A 25,716-nucleotide genomic window follows, 5' to 3' on the forward strand; every position below is an offset into this window, starting at 1 on the left:
ATTTCAAAACGGTTTTCACAGGATGAATTTTGAGTTCGTAAGCTTTCAAATGATACCTAATTTATGATAATTACTAAAATATATGATTATACGAAAAAAAAGGCGATCAAAAAAAGAGGGCCATGACGTCCCACAGTTAAGGGGGTTTAATAAAGTCATTACTAATTAAGGCATTAGCCTTTATTAAAAAAAAGTTTTTTTTATTTGTTTATTGTTTAATTATATATATTTGATTTATTTGACAATGGTATATTGACATTAAAGTCAATAAATGTATATGTAATTAATTATTATTATTATTATTATTTTTATTTTTATTGTATTAATTTAACACAATGCCCTATTGACATTAAAGTCATTCAACTTATATCTAATTAATTATTAATTAATCAATTAATAAATTAATTTAACCATTGACATTTTGACAACACAATACATTACGTTTTTATATTTTATTTATTTAACACTGATAAATTGACAAAGTCATTTAATGGTGCATTTGTCTAAAAATATTTGTAATTTGTTTGTTTATTTATTTAACACACTGACATATTGACAACAAAGTTATTAGTGTCTATATATATACATATATATATATATATATATATATATATATATATATATATATATATATATATATATATATATATATATATATATATATATATATATATATATATATATATATATATATATATATATATATATATCATCTTTTTTTATTTTATTTTATTTATTACAGTTTTTCTCAGTCGCTTTGGTACATTTCTCAGATCAGAATTGAAATTCTCAAAGCTACCTGTTCAATCTTCACATCATTGTGTCACTTGTGCACATCAAAAAAGCAGTTTCTCATTTCTTTGAACAAGTTGCAAATGCTTGTGTACATCCATGCAAATGATTATGTACAATTCTCTGCTGTTTCCTACATTATCAGTTGCTTACGTCATGTTGATCAAAATGTATTATAATGGGTCTCTGTTGAATAGTCTCACCCCCCACAACATTTAGGCATTAGTTCATAGCATAAGTCTTTACATGCAAAATGGTTGAACAAGTTGTCATAATATGTCAAGCATATTTCTATACATTTCCATTAGACGTTCACGTCTACTTTTTTTTTTCTTTTTTTTTCTTTGTGCTATGCAGTGCTGTCTTTTCCTTTCTGTATCGCAATGTCATGGTCTGTCAACAAATTACAGTACAAACAGTAAAAGCGTAAATGTGAATCTTGTCCAGTCTCTTGCAATGAAACTCCCACATACACTAAGGTGTAACCTACAATTTACAATAATTGTCATCAAAACTTTAGCCATATTTACATCAGAACATCCCTCCAGTGTACACGGTTATATTGACAACATGACTAAGCAATTTGACCGTCTTATCCATACACAATGACACAAGGACTTGTCATTCTGATGGCATTGACACAGATATTTACTTTTGAGAGATGAACTAAGGATTTTGAGCAAGAGACTGGCTTTTGCAGGTAATCCATGGTGTTTTGCTATTTGTACGAATTGTTTTGAGAAATGCACTTGCTGTTTTGCAAATGCCGAGGATGATTCGAGAAATGTACCAAAGCGACTGAGAAAAACTGTAACATACTGATATAGTGACAAAGTCATTAATGGTGCATTTATCTAAAAATATTTATTGAAATAATGGCAATTAGGTCACTATTAGTTATTTGCTTAGTTATTTATTCCTTCATGTATTTATTATTTGTTTGTTTTTTTAACTCTCTGGGTCATTACTGGTCTGTCTCACGGTAACCATGTGTATGTTTCTGTTTGTGGCCCTAGGTCTGTATTTTCTGCACACACAGGACTGTTTTTGAGTTATAATGGCACTCTGTGACTTGTTTTCGCTGACTAAGCTCATGCTTGATAATTCACTGTAAGGCTGGTTATACAGGTATGATTAGAGATGAGTGGTGTGGGTGGGATGTTTTTCTTTTGCGAGCATGTGCTGTGGTTATACAGAAGTTGCAGTTGCCTGTTAAACTCATTGGTGTTTTTCATAATCACAAAAACAATGTTAATACTGGTAACATGTTAAAAATAAAACATGGTAGTGCTATGGTAAATGTCGAAAGAAATGTCCAGAAAACATGGTATTACTGTAATATATATCCAAAAACATGGTGCTATAAGTTGAAAAATAAAACTTTTAGATTTAAAATCGAAAGTTTTTCCTTTAAGATAAGACTTTACATGGTGCACTTCAGTCTGAGGGTCGCTGACATGTTCGCCACATGTTTGCATGGATGCATGAAAGGAGGAAAGAACAAAGACAGTGACTCCTCTCATCCTCCCTGCACGTCCTCATGCCCACATGTGCTGTGTCTCTGAGATATGGAGATCTGGAGCTCTTCCAGGTTTCAGATCTTCCAGCTTAACAAATGAAGGGCTGCGCACATCACATTCCATTTTCAGTCCAATTAAAATGTGTAGAAAACACAGTATTCTTTTCAGCGCTCAGAGTGCTTTTGTTTCAGTGGCACTAAATAAACATGCGTAAATATGCATCGGGATGTTATGTTGTGACTATTTGTTTGTTTAGTCTCTCATTTGTTTAGTTTGTGACACTGATATACAGACAATACAGTCATTAATGGTGATTTTATTTAAATCATTTTTGTTTTTATTTATTTATTTAATGACAATGAAATAATGGCAATTAATTAACACTGCTGACTTTGATAAATATTAAAAATATTATTTTTTAAAGATTATTCATTGGTTTTTGTCCCTTGTTTAGTTTGTTTGTTTGTTTGTTTAGTGTGTGACACTGAAATAACAGAAATTAAGTCTTTTTTTATTATTTGTTTGTTATTTAGTCTCATATTTATTTATTTATTTGGTGAGTTAGTTATTCTGTGTCATAAATATATATAATTATTTGTTTGTTTGTTTAGTCTCATATTTAGTTAGTTAGTTAGTTAGCTATTCTGTGTCATATATATATATAGTTTCTTTAGTATCATATTTATTCATTTAGTGAGTTAGTTAGTTAGTTATTCCGTGTCATATATATATATATAACTATTTGTTTGTTTAGTCTCATATTTATTTATTTAGTTAGTTAGTTAGTTAGTTCATTAGCTAATTAGTTTGTTAGATATTCTGTCAAAGAATTTATTTTAAGTTTGTTTAACTGTTTGTTTGTTTAGTCTCATGTTTATTTATTCGTTTAGTTAGTTAGTTAGATATTCTCTGTCATGAATAATTTTATTTTATTTAAAAAAAAAATCATATTTTCTTTAATTGTTTGTTTGTTTAGTCTCATATTATGTATTTATTTATTTAGTTTGTTAGTTATTCTGTTTACTTAAATAATTTATGACATTTTGTAATTATTTGTTTGTTTGTTTAGGGTAATTTTATTGATTGATTGATTGATTGATTGATTGATTGATTGATTGATTGATTTATGTAGTTAGTTAGTTGGTTATTCTGTGTCACTGAAATAATGGCAATTACTGCTGATTTCTTTGTTTATTCCATTATTCCTTTATGTATTTATTTATTTGTTGCTTTAGCCCTCTGAGATAATTTTATATATATATATATATATATATATATATATATATATATATATATATATATATATATATATATATATATATATATATATATATATATATATATATATATATATATATATATATATATATATATATATATATATGACACGGAATAACTAACTAACTAACTAACTAAATGAATAAATATGATACTAAAGAAACTATATATATATGACACAGAATAGCTAACATAACTAACTAACTAACTAAATATGAGACTAAACAAACAAACAAATAATTATATATATTTATGACACAGAATAACTAACTTATTAATTATTTGTTTGTTTGTTTGTTTGTTTAGTCTCATATTTATTTAAATATTTAGTTAGTTAGTTATTCTGTGTCCTATATATATATATATAACTATTTGTTTGTTTAGTCTCATATTTATTTATTTAGTTAGTTAGTTAGTTAGTTCATTAGCTAATTAGTTTGTTAGATATTCTGTCAAAGAATTTATTTTAAGTTTGTTTAACTGTTTGTTTGTTTAGTCTCATGTTTATTTATTCGTTTAGTTAGTTAGTTAGATATTCTCTGTCATGAATAATTTTATTTTATTTAAAAAAAAAAATCATATTTTCTTTAATTGTTTGTTTGTTTAGTCTCATATTATGTATTTATTTATTTAGTTAGTTAGTTATTCTGTTTACTTAAATAATTTATGACATTTTGTAATTATTTGTTTGTTTGTTTAGGGTAATTTTATTGATTGATTGATTGATTGATTGATTGATTGATTGATTTATGTAGTTAGTTAGTTGGTTATTCTGTGTCACTGAAATAATGGCAATTACTGCTGATTTCTTTGTTTATTCCATTATTCCTTTATGTATTTATTTATTTGTTGCTTTAGCCCTCTGAGATAATTTTATATATATATATATATATATATATATATATATATATATATATATATATATATATATATATATATATATATATATATATATATATATATATATATATATATATATATATATATATATATGACACGGAATAACTAACTAACTAACTAACTAAATGAATAAATATGATACTAAAGAAACTATATATATATGACACAGAATAGCTAACTAACTAACTAACTAACTAAATATGAGACTAAACAAACAAACAAATAATTATATATATTTATGACACAGAATAACTAACTTATTAATTATTTGTTTGTTTGTTTGTTTGTTTAGTCTCATATTTATTTAAATATTTAGTTAGTTAGTTATTCTGTGTCCTATATATATATATAACTATTTGTTTGTTTAGTCTCATATTTATTTATTTATTTAGTTAGTTAGTTAGTTCATTAGCTAATTAGTTTGTTAGATATTCTGTCAAAGAATTTATTTTAAGTTTGTTTAACTGTTTGTTTGTTTAGTCTCATGTTTATTTATTCGTTTAGTTAGTTAGTTAGATATTCTCTGTCATGAATAATTTTATTTTATTTTTAAAAAAAATCATATTTTCTTTAATTGTTTGTTTGTTTAGTCTCATATTATGTATTTATTTATTTAGTTAGTTAGTTATTCTGTTTACTTAAATAATTTATGACATTTTGTAATTATTTGTTTGTTTGTTTAGGGTAATTTTATTGATTGATTGATTGATTGATTGATTGATTGATTGATTGATTTATGTAGTTAGTTAGTTGGTTATTCTGTGTCACTGAAATAATGGCAATTACTGCTGATTTCTTTGTTTATTCCATTATTCCTTTATGTATTTATTTATTTGTTGCTTTAGCCCTCTGAGATAATGACATTGAGGACATTACTGGTCTCTCCCAATAAAGCAAACATTAGCAACCAACCTTTCATTCCCTATTACATTATAATTAAATCAATGACGGCTACAATACACAGCTGTGGCGTGTTTATTGACTATTTTACAGCTTCTCTTAAGCAAGGTAATCATCCAGTGAAGCACTATTGAGTCTAACTATTGAGCAATCCACGGAAATTGTGTCTTAAATTGTGTCTTAACCGGCTCGTGTGCAAGGACACTTGAAATATTGCAGCACAAGAGAGTGAGTCCTGCTGAGACAGGGGCAGACTCTAAAGCTCCTGCATGTGTTTAGTATGCACGGCTGGTTGGACCCTGATTTTTGGATTCAGCCTCTTGCATGGTGGTCTCTCCTGGCTGTGACAAAGACACAGCCTCTGCTTTCAGAAACATACTTTATCATTGTCCACACTGCCAATACACGCACTCCAGGCATCCAACCAGGTATCTAAGAGTACAGTACAATAGTGTAAAGTAGCAATCCAAATAATATTTTACACATATTCATAATAATAATTTAGTCTTTTTACATTAAATATATTGCTGCCTTTTAACGGATTATAATTTTTGGGACCCTTTTTCCTTATTCTCATCCTATTTTCTTTTCCTTTTTCCTTTTTTGTGTCTCATATCAATGGTTTAACCAGCACTTCTCATGTTTTCATGTGGAATTTTGTTATTAAACATGTGACTGGGATTGTGTTTGTTTACAGTGAGCTGGATTTAACCAAAGGAGGCATTTCCACCTTGACAGTGACAAAGAACATACAGCGGTAAAAACACTGACCATCGATGACCTTTTCATCCTTCCATCTTTCCATAACAGCTGTTATGTTGTAGACGGTGTACATGCTGAGCTGTTATCAAAGTACAATTCTTTTTCCAAGCTAGACTGAATTTCACTCTCGAAATGTATGTATCTGCCCTTTCTGAAAAGATCGGTTGACTCATTTAGATGCTCTGTTTGCATAGATTTTTCATACAGGAAATGGGTTGAAATATTGGATTAGTGCAGATTATTAGATTGGAAATTCGGATAAAATCTACATCAGACTCAGTGCTCATTTACCAGAACCCTTCAACCCTCGCCCTTTCCATCTCATAACACAAACACACTGTAAGTGAAAGGTTATGACGAATATGTACCTGCATTATAAGTGAGATTACAGCTCTCTTATTGATGGAGATATAAAAGACTAAGACATTATGCATTTTATTTAGCATTTTTTCCTGCAGGCAAAAAATTATGAATTAATTTAGCTGAGCCTTTGAAAGGATTTATGGATTATGCCATATTATGCAGGTGCTTGATGTCTTTGAATGTGTGTAAGGGGTGGTAGGAATATCCTTTTGAAAATACTGATAGTTTTTTTTTTTTTTTACTATTTATTACAGAAAATACACATTTCAACTTTAAATAAATTAATGCTGTAAGATAAAAAATCCAAACGGTCATAACAAATCCCCTAAAATTTATAAAATACTATACAAAATAAATAAATAATATAACATAGGCTATTTCATAAATTACAAAATGAAAATCTAAAATTCTGTATGAAACCTCATTTACTGGTGATGGTGGAATTACATGGCTCTCATAAAATAAACATACACACACGCACACGCACACGCACACGCACACGCACACGCACACGCACACACACACACACATACATATTATCATCCTTTAAAAGGCAGCATTTTTTTATTTAATATTATAAATATGTGTAATTATGTATATATATATATATATATATATATATATATATATATATATATATATATATATATATATATATATATATATATATACATATATTGAGCAAATATATATTGATACATATAAATACATATATAAATATACAGCCCTAATAAATAACTATATTTATAAATATAGTTATATATTAGGGCTGTCAAAAGATTAATCGTGAAATTTATATATATATATATATATATATATATATATATATATATATATATATATATATATATATATATATATATATATATATATATATATATATATATAGTAAAAAAAAGAGTCATAAAAGAGTCATTAAAGAAGTCATAAAAGAAGTCATTAAAGAAGTCATAAAAGAAGTCATAAAATAATAAAATCAGTTTAAAGCCTCTGATTTCCTCATTATTCATACGTCTCGAAACTACGTTTCCCATCATGCTACCCAGTGTCACCGTGACCGCGCACTGGTCTGTCTAAAAGCGCGCCGCCGCGTTCTCATCTCGTGCAGCGCAGTTCGCTCGAGCGGTCTGAACAATGACTGCGCGAGAGGATGATGCGAATCCGGAGAAATGCGCGATTTAACACCTATACTGTACATTGCACTGTTGTATAGGCTTTTTTCAAAACAAACAGCATGAATATGTGGATTCCTACAGAACACGAGAAATACGGAGTCGGTAAGTTTGCCGTTGAAATCTTCACGCGACTCTGAGCGTCTGTTTTACTATTGAATCAGTGTAACACACCGCTATTGCCTTCACGCGCTGTTTGTTTGTTTTTATTTCCAATGCGGAATCTGCTTGTTTTGGTGACTGCTTTTATTTACGCATGTTTGGTAAAGAAACAAGTGTTTCTCTACTTTCTTTGAGCAACTGAGTTTACGTTGTTATGTTGTTGAGCGTAAATGAACACATTTGATCATATTCGTGTCCTGTATAGTGCATTTCCTCTGCTAGATTTGACGTGCTCACCCTTTACTCCTCTAGTCAGGCTTTGAGTGCAATACAACTGTGAGAATCAGTGCTAAATGTGTGGTCTGTGTTGTCATTCAAATCAGAACATATGTGAAATGAATTATGTGCTATCCGTGGAGTCGTGGACGCTGTCATTCATGCCAGCATGAGTTTCATGAAGTATTGCTCTGCTGAGATTTCTGCTTTTCATCTAGCATATTTCTGTTGAAAGTCATGCATGCTCACTGTGTTGCTGACATTTGGTCAGATTAGGTTAAGTAAGGTTTTGCACCATTGCCAAATCAATCTTGACGAAGATAGTTATATATTAGGGAAGTAGCCTATTCTGTTCTTCCCACAATGGCAGATCATTTATTGATTCTCCCTACTACTACTTTTATCTTTAAACTGTTCCTCTTAAAAGAAAGAAAGAAAGAAAGAAAGAAAGAAAGAAAGAAAGAAAGAAAAAAAGCCTCTGCTTATATAAATCCAGAAGGTCTTCCAGGTTTGTGGAATTGAATACACAGACCAGCCACTGAAAACTGAGACCCGCACAGTTTTTAATCACTGGATTTACAGAAATCAAGTGTTTTCTCAACATTGCATCTAATCTGCTCCCGACGAACACATGAATTATTATTTGAATGATCACTCAGTGTGTTATTTAACCATATATTACTGTCTTTGGAAGGCTAAACACATTATGTACAAATTTACATAATTTCATATTTACGTTCCCCAACGATTTTTGTCAGCTGAACCTTTTTTGACGTGCTATTACTCGAAGTACGCCCTGAGATTTTAAGTTAAGTAAGGTCAATAATGAAATTAAGTCAATAATAATAAAAATTAATAAAGTGTTTTATTTTGATTTGTTTATAAGTGTATAAATTCGTTTTTTTATACTCACGAAGGGAAACCCTGATATATAATATTTAATGCACTTCATTTTGTTGATGGTAAAGGATGTACTATAAATATTTTCTTTCTCTTTGTAAACTTAAAACTGCACTATGTAACTTTTCCGTCCGCTAGAGGTCGCCTATTCCAAACAAAGGCGTCGTTTGATGACCCCAGCTTTGAGCGCAGAATCTTGGGACATGTGGTCTTCACCTCACAGCCAGTGGGAAAGAATCGGGATAGGACTCGGGCAGAAATCATGTTCATGGATGCGATTATTAACGTTACTGTAGTATGAAGCCGAGCATGACCGAGTGTTGTGGGAGCTGAGGAACCGCTGGAGCGATTGTTAATAAGATGAACACAACACATGCCTCGCGAGCAGCGGGACTTTTATTATGGCATAGTTGCCGGCGCCACTTTTGCTTTTCCGGTCATGAGTATGAGGTAACGCAGCTCTGTTTATCATATCAGATACATCTGAGTGTGTGGAAAATTATGTTATGACGTTACTTGACACTTGTTTACACTGCAGTGAGAGTAAAGCGTTTCTGAAAAATAAAACCGGAAACCGAGGGGAACGCAGATATGATGTCATCGACAGGCGACTACCTCACACGTCCCGGTTCCTTGGTTAAAATCAGTGTTAATTTTGACAGCATATTTTTGATTTAGTTTTAGTCATAGTCTTTTGACTAAAATGCCATTTAGTTTGAGTCATATTTTAGTCACCTGCATTGTTTTTAGTTTTAGTCTAGTTTTAGTCGACTAAAATCTAATGAGTTTAGTTAAACTGTAATACATTAAGCATTTAAGCATTACATAACCAACTGCCACTTGAACTGACATTTTGACATAATTTTGTTTTTGACATTAAAAATACACGGAAGAGAGCTCAATTAACTTTTTTGTTTGTTTTTTTAAAAACATCTATATAGTTTTATAACTTTGTATTTCTGTTTTAGTTAGTAGGCCATATCAGGTTAAGCTAAAGCTTCAAATAAGTTTGGTAATTTCAGTTAACATTTATTTAATTTCAAGTAATGAAGATTGTTTTAAATAGTTTTAGTTAACTATTATAACCTGATACTTTATTGAATATGTGTTAAATACTGGTCTTTCCTCCTGACTATGAATTAAATGGGAATGAAATTAGTTTATTGTGTAAGCAAAAACGAATATATAATGCATGACTTTTAATTATAAACAAGTTCGAAACACACATTGACTCTTATTTTGAAATGTCTGCGCCTTACTATTGCAGTTGCAGAATGCTTCAAGTTCAGATGAGGGAGATAAAATATGCATCGTTACAACCGTCTAAAACATATTACTATATAAACATGGTAAAGTAAACATTGTCATTCAGGGCTCCAGAGTGCGACCAAATGGTCGCATTTTGCGACTAAAATTTGAGAGTGTGCGACTGAATTTTACATCCAGTCGCACATGTGCGACCAGTAAATTTGCCTGCTGTCGGTACTGGAGAAATTAAGAAAATACACTTAGCCTACTAATTATAATTGATAGACGTTATGTCTGGCAAATTCTATATTTGCCATCCGTTTCTATATGAGATCATATTAAACCATTTGTCCGTGAAGCATTTTTGCCATTCGCAATCCAGAAGAGAGAGAAAGCGAGCGCTCTCTCACGTGGAGCTACAGCGAACACAACACGTCAGTCAGCTTAATGAGTGACGATGGCCAAGAACTAAACAAAAGTTTAGTCTGCTTAAACTTTAGGGATGTGCTGTGATATTAATCTAATTTTATTTTCGATTTTGGCTTCCAAGAATTATAAAAAGATGGAATGAGGTAAAACTATTCCTATAGCCGTGTTCGTCGAGCTCATCCTTCCCTTCACAGCCTTGCTCTGTCATTTCTCCCTAAACCTAAACTAAACGTCAGATTCAGTGATTGTTGTAAACTGCAGTCTCTACTGTTGCTAAACTGCGGAATGTGTTTGATAATAAAGAGCTATTAAATGCACAATGATCCGCGCAAGAGATGCTGTTTCCAACTTCAAGGCGGCTTATGTGTGTGTGCTGCGAAATGGACCGACTTGCAGTTAATATTTTAGGCTTCGTGTGCGCGTCTAAACCATCAAATAAACAACAAATAGCCGGTGTCAAATTGACCGGATTGGAGAGTAGTTATTTTAACAGTTTATATCTTAAATGGGCGTAAATAGTTTGGAGAAATAAGAGAATATGATATTATTAGTTCTACATTCGATCGGTCTTAAAGGGGCAGCGTCTAATAAACCTGCTGACGATTGAGCCATTAATTCGAATCGAACAAAAGGCAAATAGAAAATATTCACATCTCTTGAATTAATTACTTTAGCTTTTATAAGCATTACTCTATCAATTTATACAGTGAAAACTATGCAGTGTTATTTTACATTTCATTACTTTATTAGATTTATTTGTAGGTTTGTTCTTTACTGTAATATTAATGTTAGCAGACCTTCCGAATGCCTGCACACTGGTCCATTTACAAATAGATGTTTCATATTTTTGTTCAAACTTTGCGGTTTCTTTTGCTATAGATATTTTACTTTTCAGATTATAAAGGCATGTTAATTATGTTCTTAATTATGTTTTTTTTTAATAAAAAAAAAAAAAAAAGTATAATAAAAAGAACCGGTAAGAATACTGTTAAAGTACCGGATCAATAAGCAGTATCGGTAAGAGTAGTAATACCATTAAAACCTTAACGATACAGATCCCTATTAGTAATACAGTAGAAATTAGTAGATTTGGTTAGCATGTTGATTTACGGTGTGCGCCCCTAAAATTTCTGGTTGTGCCCCTAAAATTTTCAGTTGGGGGCCACTGTGCTCCTAGTGAAAAAAGTTAGTCTGGAGCCCTGTCATTACTCATCAGCATTAGTTCATAAACAATCGCCTGGCATAAATGTGCACTATTCATTGATTGTGCCGCCCTGGAGCGCTGTATTGGGGATGCGTGAGCCTGTAGAAGCGCTCCAGCGGTTAGATAAGCACGTTCAAATAAAATGTGCGCATCTGTTACACAGGACATCAGTTTTGACTGGATCTATTCCCTAATCGTCCATCCCTAACATTTTCGTCTCGTTTTTATTCGTTAACGAAAATGACAGTAAGTTTTCGTCATAGTTTTTGTCATCCAACACTAGTTTTTATTTAGTTATCGTCTCGTTTTCGTCAGTGAAAAAAGGTTGTTGACGAAAATTATTCGCCAACGAAATTAACACTGGTTAAAATAGCAATTTTCTCACGATTTACTAATAGTTGGAAGCGTGGGAAATTGTAGGTACTCAAGTGAACAAAATATATAACACTGGCCTAGTGGTTTTTGGATATTTTACTGCAAAAATGTTACATAGTGCACCTTTAAGCATTGAAAATCAAGTGTCTGCATTCATCGATAGACTGAATGCTGAAGATTCTTTACCCGATTAAGTAAAATATTGGTAAAAAATTATACCAATTACCAGTCTATCTGTACTTTTGAATTGTGAAGGATATAACTCCAGAGAAATAAGCCGTGAAATGATTTGAGTCTCTCGGTCATGTAATGCTATTTGATTCTCTTGAGTGATGATAATGTTCATTTGATTTGAATCTGATATGTCAGCTTGTGCCTTAAGGGAGGTTGGTTATCAGGTTTATGTAGTCACCAGGCTGTCTAGGTGAGCTCAGTGTTTCCTGCTGGTTGAAGGAATCCATCAGTGTGATAAATATATTCTATATTCAAAGCTCAGAGATTGTAAGCAATGGGAGGCAAATCGGTGGGCAAAAAACAAATGCTTGTTAGAGTGAAACCGAATGTTTTCTCTTCAGGGATTTCGTCTTGGGTTATGGTGATTTCTCTGAGGATTTTGTCGTCCGTTACTTTAAAGTGGGACTCTCACCCCAACAGGGATTTTGGATTTTCATATCCAGTGGCGTCGTATTTTTGCTTTTGATCTTTCTCCAGTAACAAAATCCATGTTTTAGTGTTTAATTGGAGGCTGGCGAGTGGTTCTTTTATGTAGAGTAATGAAAAATGACTCTTAGCCACTGATGAAATATGAATGAACCCCCACAGTCACTGCAATGAGACGCCATTTAGCCCTCAATTGGATTAATTACAGCTAATTAAATCAAGGCGAAGTCGTGTAAGAATCTCAATGGCCCTCCTTAAAGGTTTATTTTTTAATTTTTTACCTGCTAACAGGAACTAAGAGCTGATCTGTTTTGCCCTAATGTTGTTTTTGACAGCCGTGGCATTTGAGGAAACAGACACAGACGCTGAATGGGTGGAAATACCCCAATTTTTGTCACAACCTTTTTTTGGGCATTTCTTCCTTTGCCGTCTTCATTTCGCAAGACAAATGTGATTAAATGCCAGCCTGAAATAGATTGAGGGTGGAATATGACTAACTTTTGAAACTATATATGTTTCTGTGGATATTTTCTATGAATCAGCCTGCCTTCACCAATTTTTAGAAATGCTAAAAAAAAACCCTGTGCCCCCTCACTTTTTTTTTTAATACACCATTGTTGAAGCTGATATGTTTTCATTCAGGCATGATGATTTTCTTCTACTTAAATGTTACTTTAAACTTAGATTTATGTGTGAATACCTGTTTTTCATGCTCTAGTCATATTTATATGCATTTCAAGAACATGTCTGGATTCATCATATAATGAAAAATATGAAAATAAAAATGTAAGAAACAAAAATAAAAATTAGTGTTGTCAAACGATTAATCGTGATTAATCGCATCCAAAATAAATAAAAGTTTGTGTATAATTATGTATATAAATACACACATATACATGTATAAAGAGTTTTTCCTGGGTCAAAAAGGGTCTTCGGTGGTGGCTGACAGACATGGTCATCCACACACCTACACACACACCTACACACACACACACACACACACACACAGTAAAAAGTACCCTACCCACGTGATCCGCAAGCGCAATACTGACAATAAATTAAAAATAAAGTTTGTAATTTTTGCTCATCCTATTTTGATACCTTGATGTTTGTTTTTGTTCCTCTTTTTTGACACTATTTACAGATAATTGTTTTGGTATATAATCATATCAATGTTAAAATGTAGTATTAAAAAAATGAATAAATAGCCACATTTTCTGCCATATACAATTTCATAAAATTATCAGCTAGCTAATAACAACTGGTTTCTGGTTTCCCCTCACTCCAGTCTAAACTAAAGCTATTTATTTTACTACACATTGTCAACAGAAATAAGCTGAAATACTGTGGATAATTCAAACAAATTCTTACTATCCACTCTTGCTAAATGGTGTAAGCACACTTGTGTTCTCATTTCAGATGTGTTCTGAGTTCGTTAGTTCAGTGTTGGACAGATCAGTTGTTCTAACCAGTCGTTAAAATGATTCGGTTCAAAGGAGTCATTAGGTCTTGAATCGGACATTAGCAGACGCGTTGTGTGCGAATCCCGTCAGTTAGAACATCGCAAAAGATTTGTCAACACACAGAAAACACTTCATAACTGGATATGATTTGTTTCCAGTTTATCGAAAGTATGGTTTATGTCAGCTGGTCAGAGAAGAGTCAATGTTTTTTGAGCGCAATTCACACTCAGCGGTAATTCAAGGGAAAAAAAATGTCCGAATGCGCCACGTGCAACATGGATTTGGTCTTCCGACCTTTTGATTTTGATGAACGTAATATGTGAAATTAAATATGAGATTGTTCTCTCTGTCACTCTTACATGCGCCCTATCACAAGCGCAGCAGTCAATCACTCATAAATCACAATAACTGATCAAATAAGGCTTTGGCGGGACAAAAATTTGTTTTGTAGGCAAAACCCTGGTATACATTTAATATTTATATATAATATACATTTCATAGGCCTAAATATATATATACAGTGTGTGTATACATGCAAACATTTCTTAAATATATACATGTATGTGTGTGTATTCAAATATACATTAATAATTATACACAGTACACATATATTATGTAAACACAAGCTTTTATTTTGGATGCGATTTAATCGGTTGACAGTCCTAGTAAAAATATAAGAAATTAGCATTTTATGACCATTAATTAATTTTTTATGACCATTAATAAAGGGCCTGATATTTGGCCTTTTATTGCCATCGGCAATTAATTGTTAAACTACGTTTGAGTAAATATTATATACAATAAGTGCATATTCTTTATGTCTCATTTGTTGTAATTAAATTCCAATATATATTATATATTAAATTATATATATTTATTAATTATAACAAATAGTGAGCGACATTCCCGACATTCCGAATTCTCATAGTGCAGTTTCTGTAAAACAAAAGTTTTATTTAAATGTAAAATATCTATATATTATGTAATTTTGTTGCTGTACTGTTTTATTTTTCATTACAGTAATTACAGGAATCTTGGGGGTGGAAATGCAAAAAACGGTCCCCAAAATCTTCTTGATGCAATGTTTAATATCTCTTGAATTTGGGTGAGAGACATTTCTTCTTTGAGCTGAACCCAGTGAAAAGGGAATGATTTGGAACAGAGCCACCAGAGGGGTGCTGTCTAAAGTGCCCTTGAATGCTCAGTGAGCCCAGAAGAGCTTTGACTGGGATGTTCTGGTGTGTTTTCATGGATGTGTATGTGTTCGGCCTGGGGCTAGCCATTGTTCTCTATAGTATTCAATCCCCTTGGGAGAATGGAGCGGGTGAGGGGGGTTACTGCTGTGTGGAAGTGGGACGCCCTGTGTAAGTGGCCACCCTGCGTGATTCCCTGTGGGATTTGCAGGTTGTTGTGGAAGTGCAGTGGGCCATTCCTTCATTATAGAAAATATTCTGTAATGACCCGAGCCAAGGGATCTGAGTGGGCGGGGCTTCTCAACACCTCAGCACATGTAATTGCCTTGGAGCCACGCCCCCAATAGAGCTGACACAGTGATTCAGAAGGACCCGCAGGGAGGCCAGGGCACAATTTCCCATTTCTATCATGACTCAGGCTCCAGATGGGGGAGCATGCTGGGTCTGGAATAACACGCTTACATGCATACATACATATTAGCACATGGATAACACACACAGCTTCTGTGCGATTACATAGTGGATAACACACACTTTTATTCCAATTTGTGTCCTTCCAATTTTCTGTCATTTTTCATGTAGGTTTTCCTGTGACGGTTAAAGCCGGGGAGTTTAAACTAGAGATATAAACTCGCAATTATATAAATTATATTATAATATAATAAATAATATATAATTATATATATTTTATAAAGTCCAATTCTGATGGAAAAAAATATAAAAGTTGATTTCTTTATTGCAATTCTGACTTTAGTTTATAACTCGCAATTGTGACTTCATATCATGCAATACTGAGATAAAAATTCTGAATTGTGAGAGTAAACCCGAAATTGCGAGGAAAAAAAAAAGTGTGAGGTGAAAATTCGCAATTACCTTAATTTATTTTTTATTCTGTAGCGGAAACAAGCTTCCATAGGGACCTATTATTCCCTTTTCCAAAGTCTTTTATTTTTTATTTTAAAACTGTATTTTCCAAAAGATAGGCAAAAATCTTACACTAAACCATGTCAAATTATCCATGTTATCCCCACGAATGAAAGTTAGAAATTTGGGTCTTTTATTAAGTGAATTTTACATAAAAACTGATTTTGTGTAACAAATATTTTTTTATTTCAAATTTTTTTTTTTAATGAATTAAAATTAAAATATTATTATAAATACTCCAAAAACTGCACAGATGTTGAGTAAAAACATTAATAAACGTCTAATTACATTTAAATTACATTTGTTCTAAAAAAATAAAAAATAAATTTTTTTTGTTACAAAATTACATTTTGTCTCCCCAAAGACCCTGAGTGTAATTCCCAAACGAAGACGAAGGTTAAGCAACATCCCTCACAGCCTTGTTTTTATTTCCGCCAAATGAAAATATGCCGTTTACCTGACTAAGTTCTATTAGGCTTTATAAAATGGATGCTAATGAGAATTAATTATAACACGTTGACATCTTTTCACACTGCGGTTATGGATACATATGCAATAATCAGACAGGAAACGATTCGCTTGCAAAGTCAAAAATGGTCTTTGGTGGTGGCTGACAGACATGGTCATCCACACACCTACACACACACACACACACACACACACAGTAAAAAGTACCCTACCCATGTGATCTGCAAGTGCAATACTGACAATAAATTAAAAATAAAGTTTGTCATTTTTGCTCATCTTATTTTGGTACCATGATGTTTGTTTTTGTTCCTCATTTTTTACACTATTTACAGATAATTGCTTTGGTATATAATCATATCAATGTTAAAATGTAGTATTAAAAAAATGAACAAATAGCCACATTTTCTGCCATATACAATTTCATAAAATTATCAGCTAGCTAATAACAACTTTGTTCTGGTTTCACCTCACTCCAGTCTAAACTAAAGCTATTTATTTTACTACACATTGTCAACAGAAAAAAGCTGAAATACTGTGGATAATTCAAACAAATTCTTACTATCCACTCTTGCTAAATGGTGTAAGCACACTTGTGTTCTCATTTCAGATGTGTTCTGAGTTCGTTAGTTCAGTGTTGGACAGATCAGTTGTTCTAACCAGTCGTTAAAATGATTCTGTTCAAAGGAGTCATTAGGTCTCGAATCGGACATTAGCAGACGAGTTGTGTGCGAATCCCGTCAGTTAGAACATCGCGAATGATTTGTCAACACACAGAAAACACTTCATAACTGGATATGATTTGTTTCCAGTTTATCGAAAGTATGGTTTATGTCAGCTGGTCAGAGAAGAGTCAACGTTTTTTGAGCGCAATTCACACCCAGCGGTAATTCAAGGGAAAAAAAATGTCCGAAAATGTAGTTTATAACTCGCAATTGTGACTTCATATCATGCAATACTGAGATAAAAATTCTGAATTGTGAGAGTGAACCCGAAATTGCGAGGAAAAAAAAATGTGTGAGGTGAAAAGACGCAATTACCTTAATTTATTTTTTATTCTGTAGCGGACACAAGCTTCCATAGGGACCTATTATTCCCTTTTCCAAAGTCTTTTATTTTTATTTTAAAACTGTATTTTCCAAAAGATAGGCAAAAATCTTACACTAAACCATGTCAAATTATCCATGTTATCCCCACGAAAGAAATTTGGGTCTTTTATAAAGTGAATTTTACATAAAAACTGATTTTGTGTAACAAATATTTTTTTATTTATATATATTTTTTTAATGAATTAAAATTAAAATATTATTATAAATACTCCAAAAACTGCACAGATGTTGAGTAAAAACATTAATAAACGTCTAATTACATTTAAATTACATTTGTTCTAAAAAAAAAAAAAGAAAACGTTTTTTGTTACAAAATGACATTTTGTCTCCCCAAAGACCCTGAGTGTAATTCCCAAACGAAGACGAAGGTTAAGCAACATCCCTCACAGCCTTGTTTTTATTTCCGCCAAATGAAAATATGCCGTTTACCTGACTAAGTTCTATTAGGCTTTATAAAATGGATGCTAATGAGAATTAATTATAACACGTTGACATCTTTTCACACCTTTCATGACTGCGGTTATGGATACATATGCAATAATCAGACAGGAAACGACTCGCTTGCAAAGACAAAATCCCCCATCCTTTGAAACCGAAGCCTGGCTCTTTGCACAAATCTTGTTATTGATCCTAAACTAGGCACACTCCCCCCTCCGACCTCATAATCTCTCTGACCTTTGACCTCCTGTTCAGGGTGCACGCAAACAGGGAGATTATTAATACGCAATTGGTGGCTGGAACGTGGATGTAATTAAGTGCGCTGCTGAATGCCTCATTAATGCAGGGAAAAGGCTTCTGTGTGAATAGGGATCATGCACGAGGGAGAGATGGATGTAAAGAGAAGGACGTTCGTTATCTGCGCTCTTGGCAGGAAGAAGGGCTGCTGGTGTCTGGCTCAGACGGCGCTATAGATATGGCTTTCACAGACATCTGTTAAAGGACTGCTTCCCCCAAAAAATGAAAGTAGTGCCATCATTTACTCACCCTCTTGTCGTTCCAAATGGAATCATATTTGAATAATGGGAATTACTCAATTGAAAAAATAATATTTAGGTCCATGTTTGAGTAAATGGTTTATATTTTGATCTGTTCCTTACACAAAGAAATCATATGACTTAATTTTCATTTTGAAGCATGACAGTACTTCATATACTTGATTATATTGATAGAATTTGAACAGGTCATTTCCAAACCATCTTTCTGCTTCTTTTGCTCCCCCATTTGTCATTGTTTGGCCAAACAGGTAGTCCTGCCCTAAACTCACACATTCACACATCGGTTCATCCAAAAGTCGACATGCTGTGTTCTTCTGTTGTCTGCACTCAGTTTGAGAGCGTGTTCGAGGATAATAAATCCAGTTGTATACCTAGAGCTGCCTTTAAACCTGCACTGGCGGCATCCTAACAAGCCAAACATATGTTTAGATGCGGGATGTCGAGCTTTCGCCAGCTCTTCCGCGTTCTTCGTACCCACTGAGTTGCTCCTCATTAAGCCGCTTTCCTCGCGGCTGACGCCTGGAGATTCCTGTATCCCACTGGTTGTTCTTCCTCCGTTCAGATGGTTCTGTGATCTCTGCTCACCCTGACCTGGGTGTTAAACTGCTTATGAGAGACGACGTGCTGAAAACATGGCCTATAGAGGTGTTGGGGTGTCATTTTGTTGTAATTTTGGTTTATGTCAAATGATACGTTTGCGTGCTGTGTTTTTACCATGGGTGTGTACGTAGGTGATGTGTAATAATATACAGTATAAGCTTACGGTAACACTTTATTTTAGGGTTCAGTTCTTGCTATGTAGTTGCTTATTAGCATGCATATTACAAGGATATTGTCTGTTTATTAGTAGTTATCAAGCAATGACTTATTCTGCATGACCAGGGCGATATGGCCAAAATCTTTTCATATCAGTCGATATCGATTAATTGTAATGATAATTGTAAAATATTTATTTATTTCAAATTTAAAGGCAGATTTTTGCTCTTAAGTGAACGTTGTAAACCAGACTGTTACTTGTGGTTTTAAACTACTCTTTATTGTCAGAACATGACAAACACTTCACATTTTTGAATTCCTTACACTTTTACAGTCATTTTTTCCTTGAATACGTTTCTTAAAGGGTTAGTTCACCCAAAAATGAAAATTCTGTCAATAATTACTCACCCTCATGTCGTTGGACACGCGTAAGACCTCCGTTCATATTCGGAACACAAATGAAGATATTTTTGTTGAAAGCTGATGGCTGAGAAAGGCTTCAGATAGGCCTCCATTGGCATTCAGTACATTAATACTCCCAAGACCCATGAAAGGCACTTAAAACGTTGTTACAAAGTCTATCTCACCACAGTGGCTCTACAATAATTTTACGATGCACCGATAATAGTTTAACCCTTTAATAGAAAAAAAAAATGAATGTCTTAGTTTCTGCGTGTGGCTAACGGGTGAAATTGTTTCTAGTCATGAAACAGGTTTGTGTGGCCTGACTTTGGCATATCTTCGGCACAGTTTGCATTGCAGTATTAATAATATTACATGTTTTGTCTTAGAAATGCACATTTGACAGTGAGTTGACAGTAGTAGTACTAGTAGCTTGAGTTAATTTATGTTCATCAACAAAAACACGGACATCTGTAAAAATTGTAACAACCTCGTTTTTATATGGTAAAATTTAAATATTATGACTGAGTTTTATTAAAATGAACCATTGTTCTTCCATAGTATCATAGATTTAGATCATGATTACCACAGTTAAAAACACGCATTTGGCTCTTCACTGCCATGGTAAAATATATCTAGGCTATATGGTTTCTATGGTATTTGTGTGAAAAACAGTAGCCTAAAAATATTTAGTAGCCTAAAAATGCACAAATTCTATAGCTAAATAAAAATACTGTAATAATGTTCCATTACTCCTTTAATACATTTAATAAATATCTACATTAATAATATAATACAATTCTATATGAATATCCCACATTGCGGTGCAGTTAGTGTTACTACAGTTAATCATGGTAAATTATGGATAAGACCGAAAAGCCTTCTGACTGTATCATTGCGCTCAGTGTTTCTCCTGTTTGTCAGCGCCGTTTTGTCTGGCTTTAAAATAGTTAAAATTTCCAAGACATTTGTGTTTTTCGTTGAATGCACGCGCTTCTCACTGGTTCTCACAGTGCTGTTTAGTGCTCGTATGACCGATCAGAGTAAACAGATCTCTTTTAGTGAGCTCGCTGCCGTTTGGACTTTGACCCGAGCGGATAAATGGTCTGGTCTGAAAAACAATTCGTGCCACCTTTTATCAACAAATTCGTTGTCTTTGGATGATGACTCAAGGTTAGTTTCACTTTTGATTTAACGTTCGTCGCCGCTTCCACTCATTTTTTCCTTCCCTTGTCGAGTTTTCTTTGCTAGTAGAGCGTGTACTTTTGATGTGCAGGTTAATTAAAAGCTGCACGCTGACTGGCTGTTGTCGCGTTTATCTCTGCTGTGTGATTGGGTGTAATCTATCTCGAGTAAAAATGTCCAGAGCTTATCATCGTTATCGACATAAATATTATCGCGATTCGATATGATATCGTTTAACGGCCCAGCCCTACCTTATTCTACATCCCCTTAATCCTACCCAATACCTAAAGTTAAACGCTACAAAAACTACCTTACTATCTATTGATAAGAGGTAAATTAGGAGTTTGTTGAGGCAAAAGTCGTAGTTATGTTCCCCGTACTAAAGTATTACCGCGCTTACAAACTGTCTGATGTTAAAGGGGTGGTGAAACACTCATTTTCAGTCAATCTCATGTCAATCTTGAGTGCCTTTAGAGTAGTATTGCATCTTTCATATCTCCGAAAAGTCTTTTAGTTTTATTATATTTATAAAAGAAAGATACGCTGTACAGAGTCTTTCCGAAAAAATCAGAGCGGCTGGGGGGCGTATCGTCCGGGCGGAGCTAAAGAATGACGAGCCCCCGCAGCTATTGCGTTGAGCTATGCATGTTTACTAGGGTTGGGTATCGTTTGGGTTTTTTTCGATTCCGGTGCCAAACCGATACTTTTAAAACGGTTCCGGTGCCTAAACGGTGCCTGAACCGATACTTTTTTTTTTTTTTAAAGGCCACAAAACGAGGTGGATGACATTAAATGGCTTTTTATTTATTTATTTTTTATTTAAATTGAACCATTTATTAAAAGTTTAATGTATACTTAAATGTATGAATATAAATAAATACAAAACACAATTTACTTATTTACAAATTATAATTGACTTATTTACAAATTCACAGTAAAACCTAAGCCACCTAACCCAACTAACAAGCCTAATATAACTCTTAATTACAATAATAACAGCAGTAGTCTGTATTCTTGGTATGCTACTAACCAGCTTCGAGCTTCAGCTCTTTTTTGAAATATGATCATATTCTCTGGCTAAATATTTTAGAACGCATCGTCTTAATGTTTCCATGGCGACGCGTCATGTTTCTCACATGATGACACAGCAGCCGCAATAGCGCTGACAGCTCAGCTGTATCGGGTTTATTTCGTTTTTTCTTTTTATTCAAAATATTCACAAACTTCTTAACTGTGTCACAAACTATCTGATGTTCAAATGTGTGAGTGAATGTGTGTTAGTTGATCTATAAAGCGCAATGGGCGGCGCCATGTTAGTTTGCGCCTCAGAATCGGATCTGTCGGATTTACAACACTTGAGTTCATTCTCGTCTCACGAAATACATGAAAGTAAGTGACCAGTGAACTGGAAGAAGAACAGAGTAAACGCTATAGTTACTATTTAATGTGCATTTATCTGATGTGAATAAAACATGTAACGTTAGTCAAATTATAATCGTCTGAAAGGATTGTCATAGCCGCTTTCATAGAAATCAGGGTGTGTTTTTTGCTAGTAACGTTAGCCTACTTATGAGCATTTAAATGTCTGAAACCTGAAATAAACATGATGTCGTTGAAAACACTGAATAGTTGTCATGAGTTGTGATGTGACCAGCACTGAGCGTCTGTCTCTGGCTCAGCCAAAGCGCGAAAGCACGTTTGAATTTTGGCACCGAAATGAGGAACCGAAATCTGCGTTCTTATTCGGTCCGGTACATACCGGTTATATAAGTACCGGTGCCATATTGGAACCGGATTTCGGTACCCAACCCTAATGTTTACATAGAAAAACAATGGAATCGATAGCTAACAACACAAAGACATTTGAAGCATTTTTACTCACCGCCTGCTACCAACACACGACCGTGAACCTTAATCGCTGGGATTGCTCCATCTTTCAGCATTAGGCAAGCTACAAATCCGGAGTTGAACTGTACCTTGTTTATAAACCATCGTCGCCGAAATTCAGGGAACAAACAAACACTTGCACAATTCCGTTGCTGCTCCGGAAAAACATGATTGTCTTGCCATGACAACCAAAAACACACTTCTTCTGTGACTGCAGCGCAGCCAGCTTCCCTAAAGCGTTTGCTCTCTCGCTCTGGTCGCGCGCGCAAGAGTCCGTACGGCCCGTACAAGGACATTCCACCACCCCATCTGACGTCTCACACACCCATACTCGGAAAAAACTTTCCGAAACGTATGAGAAACCGTAAGGAGTATTTTTGGCACAGAAATACTCCATCAAACGTCCAACTTTTTTTTAAAAACTTTGTCCATGTTTAGGATGGGAATCCAAGTCTTTAACAGTGTAAAAATCTCAGTATGCATGAAACAGCATTTCACCCCCCCTTTAATGGGATAGTTCACCCAAAAATGAAAATTCGCATTATTTACTTACTTGACATGTTGTTATTCCAAATACACATGATTTGTGAGAAGCAAAAGTAGAACATTTTCTCACTAATCTTTCCATACAGCACACATTCATGACAGTTTGCCAATGTCTGACAAGCTCCAAAAAGGGCTGAAGAACTATCATAAAAATGGTCCATATGAATTGTGTTCTATACTTCTAGTCTTCTAAAGTCATGCAATAGCTTTTTGTGAGGAACAGACAGAAATGTAGGATGTATTCCACTGAGAATCGTCAATCTAGACTAGACAAGACTAGCCCATGTTCAAAATTCAATGTCAGTGATGCTGATGCACATTTTTGATTTTATTTTTGCTCTGTCAAGATATTGTATAACTTCAGAAGCCTTGGCAATTGTGCTTTTTAAAGGTTATTCAAAAACTGAATCACTGAAAAAAAAGGCAAGGGGGCCAGTAAGCGATGACAAAATCTCTATTTTTGAGTGAACTATCCCTTTAACAGGCAGTCAGTCTTTCCTTCTATTTCACTTGGAACAGATTGGACAAGTTTTTTTTATATCTTTCGTTCCAGACACTTGCACACACGTACATGTTTCGACAGATTTTCTCCGCTCTGTCCGTGGGGAAAACGAACTGAAAGTGGACCTGAGAGGCCATTAGCTGTTATCTAAGCTGTCAGGGGGTGTGATACAGCATTCGAATCCTCGCCTGACTGCTGCTGTCAAGGCAACCGCACCAAATTCACTGCTTTTACGTATCGCTCGCTAAGACTAGCTGCCACACATTCTCATGGACGTGATGATGTGCTATATCTAGATCACTTTTTACCCCCCTAGTAAGGCCAGGACTGGGGCAATACTCCCTCTCAGGGATGCTGTGAACGCCCTTTTTTCCCCACCTATACTTAATGCACATCTTTTTACAAGTAGACAGCAGGGCTAATTAACACCCTGCTGATTGTTAATGCATCTCTTCCTTGTCGTGTGGACCCATACTGACCTTATTGATTCGAGACTTAGTCACCTGGGTAGGGTTGCACCAGCCGTTTGCAAGTTCTTTCTTAAATTGGAATGTAAAGTCTACAATAGAGGCTTAGTCTCTGTACTTTTTTCAGTTGCACCGTTTGTTCTTAAGGCAGAACGTAGCTTGTAGGTCGTAAACGCTCCGTAAAGTAATGCATAATATGACGTTTACCCTCAATGCTCTCAAATACGTGAGCTTAACTACTTTTGCCTCACATAACTAACGGCAAAAATACGTTTTTATTAAATACGACACTTAATCATGAACATAAGTGCTTTTATATATAAATAACTTTCAGGAACTGTATTTGAAACTACATTAATAAGGATAAAAATAAAAAAAAACATAAGAAATGACATTTATTGATTGACTGATTTTATTTGACAAGCACAACATGGACCGACGGGACAGATGCACACAGCGGCGCGCTGTTTGGGACGGGTTCGTGTTGAAGAGCCGCTAACAAAGTAATCTATTCACATAATGTTTTCTCTCTTAAAATGTATGCGAGTGTAAATGTCAGCATTATCATATACGTGTAGAGAATTGAAGTCTGTCATGTAAAACAAGAGCTTATTGATGCAGTTCAGTCTGTCTAACCGTTACTCCTGATCGGAGGCTTCCGTAAATATTTAGTTTATACATAGAGTTATGCTTGTTGTAACTTAGTGCCCATTTACGTCAAAACTAGGCTAAGTTGTAACTTACGCCCAGCTGGTGCAACCGGCCACTGCTCAATTGCTACGGTTTATGGCCGTTACTGAATGAAGATATCACAGAGCCCTGTTTTGCATGAATAAATGTGCTTCAGGTTTTTGAGATTTCATTTATTTAGTGGTTTAGGAGAGAGTAAATATCTCAAACTTGATGTCAAGTGAAATCTCTTCTATTCATGTGTTTTAACG

The 25,716-nt window shown here is 33.9% G+C and overlaps 1 protein-coding gene across 2 annotated transcripts in view; it reads left to right on the forward strand.

The window, feature by feature from the left end:
- Positions 1-7,669: 7,669 nt before the first annotated feature.
- The window catches only part of dock4b (dedicator of cytokinesis 4b), a 118,099-nt gene continuing 100,052 nt past the window's right edge, over positions 7,670-25,716 (forward strand). For both annotated transcript variants that reach the window (XM_079818191.1, XM_079818192.1), the window contains exon 1: positions 7,670-7,792. In XM_079818191.1, coding sequence (XP_079674317.1) covers positions 7,750-7,792 — 43 coding nt within the window. In that variant the 5' untranslated portion in view covers positions 7,670-7,749. The remainder of the gene's footprint in view (positions 7,793-25,716) is intronic.

Source organism: Gobio gobio, assembly GCF_949357685.1.
Source record: "Gobio gobio genome assembly, chromosome: 5".
Lineage (NCBI taxonomy): Eukaryota > Metazoa > Chordata > Actinopteri > Cypriniformes > Gobionidae > Gobio > Gobio gobio.